At 48.7% G+C, this 15,955-nt stretch overlaps 2 protein-coding genes across 7 annotated transcripts in view; both read left to right on the top strand.

Moving 5' to 3' along the window:
* Window positions 1–7,336, top strand: part of PTPN9 (protein tyrosine phosphatase non-receptor type 9) — a 65,702-nt gene extending 58,366 nt beyond the window's left edge. For all 6 annotated transcript variants that reach the window (XM_074354134.1, XM_045516833.2, XM_010955358.3 and 3 more), the window contains exons 10-13: window positions 1,744–1,822; window positions 3,019–3,169; window positions 3,592–3,799; window positions 4,605–7,336. In XM_074354134.1, the coding sequence (XP_074210235.1) occupies window positions 1,744–1,822; window positions 3,019–3,169; window positions 3,592–3,799; window positions 4,605–4,819 (653 nt within the window). In that variant the 3' untranslated portion in view covers window positions 4,820–7,336. The remainder of the gene's footprint in view (window positions 1–1,743; window positions 1,823–3,018; window positions 3,170–3,591; window positions 3,800–4,604) is intronic.
* Window positions 7,337–14,272: 6,936 nt separating this feature from the next.
* SIN3A (SIN3 transcription regulator family member A) overlaps window positions 14,273–15,955 on the top strand; it is a 57,992-nt gene continuing 56,309 nt past the window's right edge. The window contains exon 1 of the mRNA XM_010955228.3: window positions 14,273–14,408. The gene's annotated coding sequence lies outside the window, so the exon portion shown is untranslated. The remainder of the gene's footprint in view (window positions 14,409–15,955) is intronic.

Below are 15,955 nucleotides of genomic sequence, written 5' to 3' on the forward strand. Positions count from 1 at the left end.
ATCTATGAACAAACTGAAGCCCAAAGAGGTTAGGTAACCTTGGATCACACAGTTACTAAGTGGCAGAGCCAGGATTTGAATGCATGTCTGTTTGGTTCAGAAGCCCTTACAAGCCAGGTTAGTGGATTGTTTCACCCATGTCAGCATAAACCATTGACTTTATTTCTTCAGAGAAGTCCACTGTTACAGAGTCTAATCTAATAAAGTAAAATGACTGGTGTAAGACCATAGACATTAGATGGTTAAGCTATTTTGACCCAGCTGTGCCAGCAAGAGCTGACAGGAGAGCCCTGCAAGGAGTGTGGTGTTCAGAGAAAGCTTTAAGGAAGAGGCAGCACTTGAAAATGGGTATAGTGGTGGTCATTTAGAAATGTATAGACATGAATCACTTGTGCACCAGGAACTAACATAGTGTTGTGAGTCAGTTATACTTCAAAAACAAACGTACAGAAAAGAGATGAGATTTGTGTTTTCCAGAGGTAGGGGCTGGGGAGAGGGGGGATTGGATGAAGGTGGCCAAAAGTTACAAATTTCCAGTTATAAGATGAGTAAGTACTAGAGATGTTATGTGCAACTTGATAAATGTAGTTAACACTGCTGTATGTTATACATGAGGTTGTTAAGAGAGTAAATCCTAAGAGTTCTCAACACAAGGAAAAATGTTTTTTCTTTTTTTATTTTGTCTGTGTATGAGATGATATATGTTAACTAAACTTACTGTGGAAATCATTTCATGATGTACGTAAGTTAAATCATTATGCTGTACACCTTAAACTTATATAGTGCTGTATGCCAGTTATGTCTCAATAAAGCTGGAAGGGAAGAAACAAGAAAATGGGCAGAAAGTCAATGGCAGTAGAGGTGAGAGACATAGCATGAACAAAGGATTAGAGGCGGAAGTGACCCTGTGTGTCTGTACTGTGACAAAGCAATTTTTTAGAAAGATTAAACTGGCAGGAGTATCCAGAATAGACTGGAAGAGAAATTCCTATTCAGAAAAGTAAACCAAGATGGTTTTACAGTAACTCAGACAAAAGGTGATGTGGTCCCTGTGGTAGTGAAATTAGGCAGGGAGACCAGGATGGGGCAAAAGGATAAAAATCAAAAACATTTCAAAGGCAAAAAAAAAAAAAAATCTAGGACTTGGTGACTGCTTCTGGGAGATGAAAGAAATGGATGTCAGAGTTGATGCCAGCTTTTCAAGATTGAGTGATTTAAGAATGCCAGAACTGTTAACAGAGTTGGGAAAGTGGAGAGATAAAGGCGATTTTGAAGGAGGAGACTGACTTGCAAACATGTGGTGTCTGAGGAGATGCTGGGATGTGGAAGGGGAATGGTTTAGAAGGGAACTGGTGATTGTAAGGCTTAGGTGAGAGGAAAACAGTTAGGGACATGTGCACAGGTCACACTGTCAGTCTGGATGTGGTAGTTGAACCCTGATGACACGGCTCTGAGAAGATGTGTAACGCTGCTTCTCAAACTGTATTCTACCTACAACTTTACCTGGGATCTTGCTAAAATGCAGATTGTGCATTTCTAATACTCTCCCATACAATGCTATTGCTGGTGGTCCAAGGACCACCCTGAGTAGCAGGGATGTAGTCAGAAAAGCAGGGAGCCAGCATATGTGCTTTGGAGTTAGGGTTAGGGTTAGGTTAGGGTTAGCTGGGCAAAAAAGCAGAAGAGCCTAAGAAGGAAAGAAGAGCTTCCCAGGGTCAAGTTCTTTGTCTTCTTTCATTCTAGGCCCTTTGGAGAATACTTACCGTGATTTCTGGCTCATGGTTTGGGAGCAAAAAGTCTTGGTGATTGTCATGACCACCCGGTAAGTTTGTCTCTTTTCTACCCACTGCCCTCTGCCTCCACCCTGTCCCCAAGCATGGGTGATACTGGAGTGGAATTTAGCTCTTAGAAACAGTGAGGATTAGGAAAGCCATGGCAAAGAGTTTGAGCTGTCTTAGCTGACCCAGAGTTAACACAGCCAGGTATGGTGGAGAGTGAGAACTCTGACTTGTCAGAGCTTTAATCCATGGCTCTGGTGACCTTGTGCCAGTTACAGGCTATTCTGAGGTCCTTCCTGGCTTTAACTGCTAAATGAAGCACTGGGAAACATCAGGCAATTCACTTTTAGTCTGCTCCCTACTTCCAAAGGTCAGCCATCTCCCTGGCTCCTGAATTATTAGTTCACCTTTGTTCTCCCTTTCCCTGCTACTTTTGACTATTTTTCTTCTTGTTCATATTCCCACCTATAGGAGAACTTGCCAGAAAGAGAAGAGAAACACAATAGGTCAAGCAGGAAGGGAGCTCTTGATGAAAGGAATACTTTTGAAATTTTGGTCTACATATCTGCCAAAACTTCAGGAATTATTATTTCACTAGTATCATTATCACTATGATTAATAACATATTTCAGATGAGGAGAAAAAAATTAATGAGAATGTTTGCTCAGATCCTTTCCTCATGGCACTGTTATAAGCCACCTTTGACTTGGAGGAGGGGTGGTGGAAGAGGTCCCACCTGGGAGAACTTTGCAGCCACTGAAGAGCAGTGAGGTAGCCTTCAGGCCTTTACACAGCCCTCCTGCTGGCATCCCGGGAGCTGTGCTTTTCCCACTCCTCGGTCAGCCAGGGCCTCTCGCTAGGGAAGAGAATGAACAGTAACTGAAACACGGGACGGAGAGTTTGATCGGGCCCATCATATTTTCTCTACTATCTTTCCTTGTCCACCCAGTATTTACCCCAGGCATGTGAGGATTACCAAGAGGTATCCGGAAAGGGACCAAACAGACATAGCCGGTGCTCAGTAAATGTCTGCTAAATGAGTATGTGCAGACACTTTAGCTCTTATTACATCTGTTTAGAATGAAGGTTTCCTTTTTCTGCCAAGAAGTAAGGGTGTAAATTAGACAGAAGCAATGCGAGATGGCATTTCTGTCCAGGGGTGCAGCAGGTCCCGGGGAGAGCAGGGCTAGTGCTGTGGAGAGGAAGGGTGGAAGGCTTATCTTTCTCTGTGTATCTTCAGCTTTGAGGAAGGCGGCAGGAGGAAGTGTGGCCAGTACTGGCCTTTAGAAAAAGACTCTCGGATCCGATTTGGCTTCCTCACGGTGACCAATCTAGGCGTGGAGAATATGAACCATTATAAGAAAACAACGCTAGAAATTCACAACACGGAGGTAAATTTTTTTCTCTTTTTTTGAAGCTAGGGGAAAACCTTTACCATAAAGAAAATCCCCAAAGGGACTAGGCAGGATTCCAGGGAGCTTATAAGTTACTTCCGTTCTTCTGGAAACAGGATCAGGATATTGAGCTCAGAGCCAAAACAGCCATATTGTCTTGACACAACAGTGGCGTTACTTAGGAATAAAACTTTTTATAACATAAGAAATCTGGATCGTACAGTATTGGAATTCTGCCCTCTCCAGACATTTAACCTTTCTTTTGAGTTTGTATAGAAGCAATTGTGGAGAAAGTTGAGTGTGATAGGTAGGAACCTTGATGGTAAGGATACTAGGGGGCTGAGAATCTGAAAAAGCCAGAGGTAGTCAGGGGCAAACAGAAAATACCTCATTAACGTTTGCTTCTTTTTCCATCCAAGGAACGGCAGAAACGCCAGGTGACCCACTTTCAGTTCCTGAGCTGGCCAGACTATGGTGTCCCTTCCTCGGCAGCTTCCCTCATTGATTTCTTGAGAGCAGTCAGGAACCAGCAGAGGCTGGCCGTCAGCAGCATGGGCACACGCTCCAAAGGGCAGTGCCCTGAGCCACCCATCGTGGTCCATTGCAGTGCAGGCATTGGCAGGACAGGTAATGCACCTGATGGAGCTCTCAGAGCATCCAGAGGCAGCAAGGGTGGGGGAGGAATAACAAAGCTCTCAGTTGCCAGAATGTGAATATTTGATCCATTGTTGGTGAATTGCCATGAAAAATTCCTCTTCAGTGTCCTCTTGGTATACTTAGTACTAGGTACGCTGGCCAGTATATACACTTCACAAGCCAGGTCCTCTAGGTGTTGATGCTTTATACATCCAATATCAGCGTGATTATCTTCTGATCCCAAACAGCCACCTGGGTGTTCCAGAGAGCTCAGCCGGGCTGCCGCTTTCTTCCCATCCCCTCCCTGGGAAGATTCCTACCCAGTGCCACGCTCTCCATTCTGGGACCAGTTAGCAGCTTTTGCCTTAAGGGGATGTACATTGCACAGGCTGTTAGCCTTTCTAGTTCAGAAGTCCCTTTGGGAGAAAGTCAAGAATAGGTTTGTGTTAGGTCTCTGTGGAGAAGTTGTAGAATCTCTGAAAATTAGGGCCCAGGTATGGGAGTGCTGTCGTTCTGGCTGTCTGGGATGAAGCAGGAATTTCCTCTGTCACCCTCCCACCTATTTACCCTGTTACCCCCATCTATATCCTGAGAGACAAGAGGCCTTCCCATTTCTCTGGCCTTCAGCACTCCCTTGACCCCCTCCTTGAGTCCTTTCAGGACTAAGGCCAGCTGGCCTCCTGCCATGAGGCACCCTGTCACTGAATTCATTCATCCAATTCTGCCTGCGTTGTTTGGTAGAAGGAGGGAAAGTGGAGAGGTAGACCAAGTGTGACCCCTTCCTTCCTTCTTTCAGGTACCTTCTGCTCACTGGACATCTGCCTGGCGCAGCTGGAGGAGCTTGGCACCCTTAATGTGTTCCAGACTGTGTCCCGCATGAGGACCCAGAGGGCCTTCAGCATCCAGACCCCTGAGCAGTACTATTTTTGCTACAAGGCAATCCTGGAGTTCGCAGAGAGGGAGGGCATGGTGCCTTCCAGCCACAATCTCCTGGCCATGGAGGGTCAGTAACTGTCCCACGAGCCTCCTATCTGCTGGTCAGCCTTCCTTAAACTACCCTGGACACTGCTGAGCCTGTAGGTTGCCATCAGTTACGCTGAAGCCATGGACCAACCTCTTTCTGTGTCTCCCGGCGCACATGTGCACGCAAGGCAGCCTTTCCCTTTGGCTAGACAGGTGTGGTAAAACTGCCACTAGAAAGGGCCGGCAGCAATGCGTTGTTAATTCCTAGCACCTGCTATCGAACTGTGCCTTATTAAAACCAAATTGTGGCTGTCGATTTTTGCCAGGGGCCCTGAGGTAAGTGGGGAAGGAACCTCCCTGCCCCCCTTTCCCAATGCCATTCTCCTTCCCCGAGGTCTCTTTCCATTCCTTCCCTTTGCTAGGATTTGATGGGGAGGTTTGGTGAGCATCCACCTCCTTCCCAGAGAGCTTGACCAAGTTACATATTCTAGAGAACGTCCCGAGTGCCAAGCACGTTTATACCTAGGGCGTGTATTCCAGTCTTTTTTGTCATTCTGTGTGTGTGCGTGTGTGTATGTGCACTTATGTGTATGAGTCCATATGTACGTGTGTATATAATATATACTGTATGTGATAATATGGTCATATTCTATAAATACATATACACAGAAACACTCCTTTGTAGAAGTTCCTGGGGCTCCGTGTTACAGTTCAAGACTCCTTGCTTCTTGGACCCTGCTGTTATTCCTGGACTAGCCAGGGTTGGGGATCATGTCTCCTGTTGTCAGACTGCAGAGTGGTGTAGAAGGACACACACCTCCACTCTCCGTGCTCCTGCCACAGGCCCTCATCCTTGTGTAATGACTCCTCTCCAGGATGCTGCCTGTTGGAGCCAAGAATACTGGTTTGTGGTGACACTGGTTTAATTCAGCATGGATTGCCCTTTTCTATTGATTTTTCTGTTTACTTTGCCAATTTTGGGAATAGACCTCCACTGTGATTCTAGACCCTCCCTCTCCTCTCCCTATTTCTTGGGGATTGGGATCTGGGCAGAGATGAATTCACTGAGCATCCAGAGCCAAAAGCAAATGGTACGAAATCTTAGAAGGAAAGAGAGGGAGCCCAGATGTGAGAGAGCAGAAACTACATACTAGGAGAATCCCTCCCTGGAGAATGAGCTGGGCCCCTTTTTCTTTTGTTAGAAGGTTCCTTTTCATATGCAGCTTGGCCCTGTCCACTCAGATGCCTGTCTCTTCCTTGCCTACTAGCATGCCAGACCCTGGAGCTCAAGCTGGGTGGGTTCTGTGTCAATAAAAAACTGAAGCCCTGTCTGGGTGAGGCAGTCCCCTGCAGTCCCTCCCTATTCATCCAGCCTGTCCCTGTCTGCTCCTGGCCTACCCAGCCTGATGTGCCAGGGATGGAATTGAGAGTTCCCAGCATTCCACATTCCCAAGAAAATCCCGGGAACCCTTAAAACTTCTCTCCCCATCACAGATGAGGTTGGCAGCTGATCAGACCTCAATAATTTTATACTGTAATAAGCTCTTTGAATGTATATATTCTTACTTTTACAATCTTTTCATTTTGTATTTAACGTCAATGGACTGAGTCAGAATCAGAAAATAATTGTAATGTTCATATTCAATATCTTACAGCGATACAGTTTTGTATTTACATATAAATATACCAACATGATCAAACCCTTTTAGCTTCATCAATTTAGTAGCAGTCTTGGGCTGGGAAGGTGAAGAGGGGGTCCAGAAGCCGGTCTGGGAGTGATGGGAGGCAGGGAGGATCCCAAAGCCTCAGAGCCTTTCGGTTCTGAGAGCCGCCCACCTTGTCCGAGGCCATGGCCCAGCTCTGGGCAGACAAAGGGAACCAGCACCAGCTGAGTGCTTGCCAAGTGCCAGTGTCTATGCTTAGTGCTTTCCCCCCATTACCTCATTTAAACCTCACAACAGTCCAGTGAGATAGTCTCCCTTCCTTCTATTTCTGCATAGACAAGGAAGGTAAGGTCCAGAGGGTTACAGTGAGGGTTTCAGAGAAGGCAAGGTCCAGCAGGTCCAGCTCTAGAACTGGAGCTCAAGTGTCTGCTTACAAAGCCTTTGGCCTCTTCACTGCATTGCGCCTCAAAGATTAAGATAGTGTTTTGTCTTTGGAAACGAGTTTTTTTAACTCTCCTTTCAGAATATAGACAGTTCTTAAATTCCAGGTAGCTGCTTTTGAGCCTTGTGCTGCATGGAACAGACTAGAAGGGTGACATTGCTGACTGATTCTCCCAGATAGGACCTCCTGGTGTAGGTCCTCAGGTCTTCAGGATACCAGAGGGGTCATTTTCCCAGGGAAACTCCATACATAACAGGTACATCGGTACCTTTGTCGGAAGATCTTCAGTCATTTGCATCTATCTCTTAGAGTGGAACCAGAAGCTGTGTCCACATAGGACCACTCCCCCTACCATGTAGCTACTCCCTTTCAGTCAGTGACACCTGCCCAGTTGGAGCAGCTCATGCCTGGGAAGTGTGCAAATATTGGGATGTTCTTAATAAAAGTGGTAACAATTGACATTTACTGGTTGCTTAACTCTATTCCAGGTACTATTCAAAGCACTTTCTAGGTATTATCTCATTCCCCCTCAAAACAATCTTTTGAGGTACATATTGACAGAAGAGAAAAACTGGAGGCACAGGAAAATTAATTTGCCACAGCCAAGAACTCAGACCATCTGACTCAAACATCTAAGGATCCATCTCCTGATCTTCCAACAAAATTTTCTTGAGTTTCTTTTCTTAATCAAGAGCTGAAGTATAGACCAGAGATTAAGCCAGTCCTTTCCCTGGATGAGCCTCTATTCTTTTGGAGGCAAGCAAGCATAGTAGGTGAACAGAGATACTCGAAATCTGGGAAATCAGAAAGGTTAGGAGTTTGGTGAAATACGTAGGAAACAGGATTAATGATAAAAGATTTGGAGGTGGTAGCCTTGAACTGTCATTTATTTGAAGAGACTATAACCCAACTGCTGTGTAAATTCAGAAGTTATACATGAGTTCCTCATTGCATGTCTAAGGATTGGTGAGGTAGTCACTTGCGAGAGCTCCTTAAAAATACAGTTTCCTGGGTCCTGCCCAATAGGTGGTTGAGTGATGGCAGGATGAGCCAGGTCTTGGAACCACTATTTTAGTCCGTGTCCCTGACTCTGAGGAAGGTTAGCAAATTGATGTCTCCTAAATCTGAGAGAAAGGGATCAATAGCTTTCCCCCCACTACTGTAGTTTACTGTGGCTTACCCTTGGGAAGATAACCAATACTCAGTGTGAGCCTGCCTGTGTCAGGTATTAAAGAAGGTAAAGAAAAGGGAAGACAGGAGGAATCCGTTCAGAAAGTAAAGACTCACAAAGGAGATTTGGTGAACAAAGCAAAAGAACCCACAGTCAAATGCTGGATTGTACAGGTGAGAACATAAGATGAAAGGGTTAGAGGAGAGAAAACATTGTGGGTAACTCAGACTTCTGCTTCTGGTTTGATTGCTACTTTTTTAGTAATTTTACTCCCTTTAGCATTAGTCCTTTCATCCTGCTTATCCCTGTGAGCTAGGATAGGACTCCTGAGGTGACGGGTGCCCAGCATCCTCAACCTAGGAGGCTCACCATTGTTAATGTCCATGTTACCACGTCCAGGTAAATGACAGAATGGGACTAGTTCTTGGGAGACTGGGCTATATAGCATCATACTTTGAGGAAGATGGGACTCCTGTCCTTAAGGTCATCCCAGCTCTAAAGACAACCAGATACACGTGTGGAAACTCACAAATCAGACACCTACAGGGAAGTGGGCCAGGAGGTTTGGCCACGCAGAAAGGCCTTCCCAGAGTGACTTGAGTTCTGTGCTAGTTTTGAGGTCTAACCACTCAACCCAAGAAAGGTCCTAGCTTTTGTAAAAGAAGGGGCTGTATTAGATGATCCTACTACAGGCACTCCAGCTCCTAAGGGTCTAGACCCTGCTGGGCAGTGCAGATGCCTGAGGAACCATCAGGCCCTTCTCTGGTTGGGCCAGCTCCTACTTGGAGTCCCCAGTTTTACCTTGTTTTCAGTCTCCTCTTTCAAGGTGCTTCCTCCTCCCTATAGTCCATCAGTTCCCTTCCCACTTGGCCCCCAACTTGGAAAGCAGGCCAAGTCTCCCCTATAATCCCCAGGTCAACCCATAGGCCTTTAAGGCTTCTGTGCTGTTACATGTGACAGGGTAGCTCGGAGCCAAGGAATGAACTAATCAAGCTCCCAGAGCTCCCAATCAAGGCCTTAGATTTGTCTTGGCCCTTGATTACTACTAAGACTACTAGCCACAGACCACCCATTAGCTTACCAAGGACAGGAGCTAAAAACCCCCAACAGTGTGGGAACGAGATTTTCTGTTGGGGATATCCACCCCATAGTTACCGTCACACAAACAGTTGTGAATATCAAGTATTCTGGACCTCACTGCTCTTAACTGACCACAGAGAAGGCTGCGTCTTCTCCAGAAATAGAAATTTAGCACTCTCAGAAACCTGTTTTAATCTCCCTTCATCCCTCACAATAACTTTCATAAAATCCTTCCTTCTGTTTAAGCTAAATCTGGTGTTCTGCAGTCTTAAATACCCTCATTTTTTTTCTCACTAAGGCCAACATGGACATAGCCAACTACATCAGAATCCTAGAATGTTGGCTAGAGATATGTTTCAACAATAACATAGAAATATGTTCCTAACATGGTAATGTTTCTGATAAGGTTTTCAGGACTAAGATGAAGGTGAAAGTAGGAAAGCCAGGCAGTGAGCTGTATAGAGAAGGTAGTCCAAAAAAGTGTGCAGAGTGCCCTGTTCCCCACTCCAGGCTCCTTTCCTTCTGCCCCTCCCCCCACAGCAGAACCCGGCCACTTGTCCAAGCTGATGTTGTTGTCTTAGCCTTAAGACTGGCCAGATGCACAGCTGGGCCTAGATCAGCTATTTCATCCTGTGGGGTCTCTGTTTTACTTCCTTGATCTTTAATGAATGCCTATTCTGTGGCCTGTAGCCAGTGGACCTTTGGAATATGATGTTCAGGGCAGATGCTAGGCTGGAGATGTCAGTTGGGAACTTAGTTTAGATAGAAGCTAGGAGCCTTGGAAGTGGGTGAGAACAAAGAAGAGCAAGAGAGGAGAGACCTTTGGGAGCCACCACTATTTAGGGGAAGCCGGAGGAAGAGACGTCGGTGAGAGATTCTGATGAACAGGCAGAGGTAACCAAGGACAAGACCAGGCTGTGTTCTCACAGACTGGTGAGAGGTGGGGAGTGGATGGGTTGAAGGAAAGGATTCAGAAATGTAGGTTCACTAGGAATCGTGGGATGGGCTGACGGGGAGGGGGTGCGACGGGGATGGCGGAATGGAGGCTGCAGAGCTTGGGCTTCACTTCGGCCAAAGCAAGGCCCACCTTTATCTCTTAAATATTAGGCCTCTGAATAAGATTTCATTTGAACAGAGGAAACCGCTGCTTTAAAAAAAAATCATCAAACAACTGATATGCAAAAGGAAACACTGTGAAAACACAAAGCAGGGTAAACTGGGAACATATTGTTGCATCTGTTTTCTAGATTTGGGCTAAAGTGACCTAGAGGAGTAAATCAATGCTAAGTGAGGGCAAGACATTTCAAGGTAGTGAATAGCAGTCTTAAAACCCACTAAAAAAAAAAAAAAACAAACCAAGCCTCCAAAGTCACCCGTAAGTCGGAAATATGGAATTGTACAACATATAAGCCAGCTGGTTGCCAGAAAAACGGACTTTTTTCTTCACACAGTGGGATTTGGGGGTCCTTTAAGCCTGTAGTGCGCTCTTCCCTCAAACTGGAGCACCAGAGACTTCGCAGTTGGATGGCCAGGAGAAGACGTGGTGTTAATGAGATAAAGGCAAAAAAGGGTCTGACCAATCTTGACTGAGTGCTGGGCAACTTTATTTTTAATCTCACAACAACCCACTGCAGTAGGTATTCTTTTTCTTAGTTTACTTATAAGAAAATTGAAAAGATAAATGACTTGCCAGCTAGGAAGTAGCTAAACTGGGATTCTGACCAATAAGGTGCTTTGGGCTGGAAGTGGAAAGCAAGCCTCAGATGCCCCTCACCTGGATATTCCTAAAATGGCAATGGTCTTCTTCAGTTAGCAGAGATTCTGTCGGCAGGGCACTGGCACTGACATCTTTTCAGCAGAGCCATTAAAGTGCAGGTCCTAAATGCCTCTCAGTCACCACCTTCCATAAGCGCCCTATAGAACTGTGACTGAGAGCATGTGTGTGAGATTCCTGTAGGACAGGGTGTCAGAGGGGTGACAGTTTTGAGTGTTTGTGTTGTGAATTGAGGATGCATGTATATGATTGGGAGGCAAATCTTGCTTCTTTGAGGATAACTTTTTTCAGAAAGGGCCAGAAATCATTGAAAATTATCTGGGAACAAACTGCTCTAGGAGTTAGGGAGGTAAAGAGGGTGGATCAAAGGGCACAGTTTTACCCCAGAAGCCCCAACTTGGATCATGGGTCCTAATATATATAGAGACAACACATGGTGGAACAAAGATTTGCCTCGACTACTTGTCTTGGGCAAATCACTCTACTACTCTGAGCCTCAGTTTGGTCAACTGCAAATACAATAATCCCTAACTCACACAAAAGAAGACTCCTGGGAATCATAGCCTGGCCTCCCATGTGACATCTCCAAGGAGGGCCCTTACCTATATCCAGTCACTCTTTTTGTCCTCACTGATAGGATAGGGGACAGGTGGATGCTGGCAGTGAAGCTGGATGGCCAGTGTCTCCAAATCAAATACTTAATATCCCAGAGTCTGGGAGTGGCTGTGCCATGCAGGCATCAATGTACTGAGTCAGAAACAAGCACTGGACCCCTTCCAAGGGGCCTCCTTGCCTGACTGCTGTGAGCACTGGGGTTTCAGAGGTGAATTAAGAGTTGCTGCCCTTGAGGAGCTTGGTCTAGAAGGTGTTCGGGAGGGGATTTCCATCAGGGTGGTGCATTTAGGAGGGCAAGGAGTGTCAGCTAAGCCTGGTTCTCTGAGTGGGAGTAACTATTCTAGTTGCCCACGCTCCATAGGTAACTTTATCCACAGTATACCCCCTGCAGTCTATATTTATAGTCAAATGCTTGAGCCTTTGGCCTCCACAGAAGCTCAGAACCTCGCTAGGTGTATTAAAGTGCATTTTTATCATCACATGTGATCTTCATAACGGTAAGGATTGCTACATTATATTCTTGTACAGGACAGGAGGCTGAGCCACAGATAAGATGAAGTGGAAACCATGGGACTCAACTTCCAGACTAATGTTCTTTCTGCTTTACCACCCTAGCTCATCTCACATTCACACAGTATCTGTTATGCCTTCATCTAGGGCTGAGTCTTGGGAAACAGAACACAAATTTGAGCTGGGGCTCCAGACACCAGAAGATCTCTGTTCTAATATAGAAAAACTTGGTCTTTACTCTAGGAAGCCCCCAGTCTGAGAATGACCTCAAACTCCATGGTTGTGCCAGGTGCTGGGCTTCCCACTGAATACACATTCTTTACCTTCTGGTCTTTCTCTCTCCCCACCCTTTCCCTCAATCATTCCACCAACCAAGCCATCACCCAAATTCTAGTCCCCATTCCACCTGAGATGACCCACTTCCCTTCCCAGATCAGTGTTTCTTCCTTCCTGCCCTCTCTCCTTAGTGGCAAGCTTCCCTCCCCATCAGACCCCCCAAACCCCCAAGGACTCTGAATGAGGGAAGGGTCCTTAGAGCCTGTCTGTGCACTCCAATTTCCACCCCTGTTTCACAGGAGAGAAACAGGCCCAGAAGGAGGAAGGGACTTGCCTAAGGATATACTACCAAGTCACTGGCTGTGCTAAATCTAGAGCCTAGACTGCTGAACCACCAGCCTCAAGCTCTTCTCCCTCTTCACATACTAGGCCGCTGACTCTTCCTTTCCTTCCACTACCCACACTGAATCAGTCACCCAGTCCTCTTGAGGCTTTCTCAAACACATCTCTGCTTTTTTACTCTTGTTTACCCATTGCCACTGCCCTGGTCAAGTCCTCATTACATCTCACCTGAATTGTTAAGACAGGCTAACTGGCAGCAGACCGTCATTCCCCCCATAGGACTTGAAGGCCCTTCACATTCTGCACACCCCACCTCATCCACACTAGCTTCCTTTCCTGAATGTCTCAATCAACAGGTCTTTCTTGCTCACACATAGTGTGCCCCGGCCCCAAGCTCAGCTTTGTTGAGCACAGACATGTGGGGTACCCTCTGCCCACCCCCAACTCCCAAACTCCCTTTGGTGGAAAGTTATGACAAAAACTCTGCAAATGATTCAGGGAAGCATCTGAGAGTTTTGACTTGAGGGCTGCTGAAGATAGGGAAGTGTTTCTGGGTTGGGTGGTTGGAAAAGAAAGAAGAAACCTCTGGGCTCCCTCCACCTACCCCTCCCACCAGAAGATGTACCTCTGTAGTCTCCAAACTCATTATTACAACAGCCTTTCTGTGTCACCTTGCTGCCTGTAGGCACCCCTCATTCAGCCCACCCACAGAATCCATCCAGCTGCTAGGAAGTTGAGCATCTTAAACCATAGTTATGGGCCTGGGTCTTTTGACTGACCATGCTGCTAGCATATCCTGCTGTGCAGATCTAAGGGTTTTAACAAGGTAGTAAAATCTTCTGCTCTTTGGCTCCATCTTTCCAGCCCTGATTTTCATTAGTACAGCCACACTTGAAGAGGTTCTTAGCAATGTTTTGCATTTACCTCTTTGTGTCCTTTGCTGAAAATGACTTGCCTGTCGATTTCTGCCTGATGAAATCTTTAAGACACAACTTGAGTACCACGTCCTCCATGAAGACTTTCCCAGTCTTCCTCAGCTGGAAAGAATCTCCCTGCTCTGAGCCCCTATGGATGTCTATGTATACATACATTTCCGCCTTGTCTTAGCTCTTTCTATAGCATCTCCTCAGCGAAGTCTGGAGCTCTTGGAAGGTACAGAGTAAGCATTTCATTCAATCTCTGTAATCACACCCAAGCAGCAGGTGCAGTATGAATGTGTCTGCCTCACCTCAGTAGGTGCTCAGGCAAGTGCCTGTAGCCCCGAACGCAGGACTTCCCGCTTGCACCGCTCATTTTTGGGCAGGCATCTAACAGAATGGGTCCGACCCGGTTAGGTTGCACAGCCAGGGGAGTCGGGACATTCCAGTCAGTCGCTAGAGTGTCCCTACCCGCCGCCTCCTGCCCAGCTCCAAATGGGGTGTGTGTGTAAAGGAAGTGGGGGCCGGGTAGTCCCGCTAGCTCCTCCTCCGGGTCCACCCAGCGGATCTCTGAGTCTAGTAGGTCTCCTTTCAGTCCAAGGGCCTCAAGAAACTCCAAGCGGCGGTGCGGTAGAGATAGGGGCCTCTGCCACGGATGCACCTCCCACTCACGGCTAGTTTAATTTATTTATTTATATTTTTTTGGAGGGAGGGGGCTTTCAATGAAGGGGAAGAGGTGGAGCGAGAGGAGGAGGCGGGCCTAGGATGACTGACGCGAGCACCGGGGAGCCAATAGCCCGTGGGGGGCGTTCCCCCCCATTCAGGACTCCTCGCCTGGCTCGGAAGGTATGTTAAACAGCTGCTTTTAATTTGGTCTCCCCAATCTCCGGCGTTTGGGGGGCTAGCTCGCCGGCCGGTCGCTTTGACCGGTCCGCCATGGTGCAGGCGTCGCGGGCCCTGGGACGGAGCTAGGGGAGACTCGGAGTCTGGCGGCCGAGGGAGGCGAGGGGCAGGCCAGGAAGGAGAGCTCTTGGCGCCGCCTGCTCGCTAGTGTGTGTTTCCAAGCCGGGCCGGATCCGTGGGGAGGGGGTCTGCCCGGCCCAGGGTCGCCAGTGCTCCGGCCGTGCTGCCTAGTTTATTTCACCGAGCGGTCGGTTTCGGTAGGTTTCGGCGGCGGACTGGGGTAAGGGGCCGGCAGGAGACGATCCCCCTCGCTCCTGGAATGCCTTAAAAAATTATTGTAAAGAAGAAAAAAGGGGAGATTCCGTGCACCGACTGGAACTGGGCCCGGGCTGCGGCGCGCGGGCTCCGCAGGGGGCGGGGGCCTGAGCCCGGCGGGCTGGGCCCACTGAGCCGGCGGCGCCCAGAGTTGGTCGATAGCTGGAGTTAGCGAGCGAGCCGGGGCCCGCGGCTTTCCCCGCTAGCCACGCTGGGCGAGGGCTGCAGCCGCCCGAGGGTTTTGTTTCTGTCCGCAAACTTGTCGGAGGGGGCGGTGGGCGCGATCCGGAGAGGCGCTGGCGCCTTGGGCCCTCGGTTGTTATGGACTCTGGGGGCGGGGGCAACGCCGGACTTGCGGGAGGGGCGGCCGAGTGCGGAGGAGGCCGCCGGAAAGAGCCCCCGCACCTCGGAACTGGCCCCACGCGCCGGTCTGGGTTCTCCAAACTCCTGGGTCGTAGCAGTAGAGCCAGCACTCGGCGCCCGAACTCGCCAGGCCGCGAGCCCGCGCGGAACCCGGCCCGGAGGTGTGGAAAACCTCCAGGAACTCGGCGGTTTAGACCCGCGGCCCCAGCTGATCCCCTTGCAAACATGGAGCTGCCTCCTTCCCCGCCCACCCCAAGGCGACGGCGGCGGCGGCGGCGGCGGCGGCTCCCTTCCCCTCCCCCGGCCGTGCTGCTCGCCCGCGAACGGGGCGGGGGCAGGGGCGCGGGCGTGTGAGCGCGCCCACGAAGGGGGTGGCCTGAAAGGGGCAGTGAAGGTCGGAAACTGGGAAAACAGTCTCCACGCTCGGAATCGGGAAAAGGAAATGCATCAGCGGGCGGGGAGGGGCGCGGGGGGCGCGCCTGTCAGCCGGGATGGCGGCCGCGGGCTGGGAGGCGGGGCACTGGCGCGAACCGCTGAGGTCGGGCGGGGCGAGGCTAGGAGAGGAGGCGCAGGGGCTCGGGCCCACGGAGCACCGGGCTGCCCCTGCCTTCACTCCTTGGCCTAGCCTGTTTACTATCTACTCCGGCGACGGCTTGTGCAACCGGCCTAGAGGGGAGCTGAGGGGCGGGGCTTTTCCCTATCTCTTCCACCCACCTCGGGCTTCTCCAGAGGGCCCGCCTTCTCTTGTCTTCCACTGGCTGGGCGAGATTCCCTTTTTTCCTTCTAGGTTATTGATTGGATGACATTCTCCC

This window comes from Camelus bactrianus, chromosome 27, assembly GCF_048773025.1.
Source record: "Camelus bactrianus isolate YW-2024 breed Bactrian camel chromosome 27, ASM4877302v1, whole genome shotgun sequence".
Taxonomy (NCBI): domain Eukaryota; kingdom Metazoa; phylum Chordata; class Mammalia; order Artiodactyla; family Camelidae; genus Camelus; species Camelus bactrianus.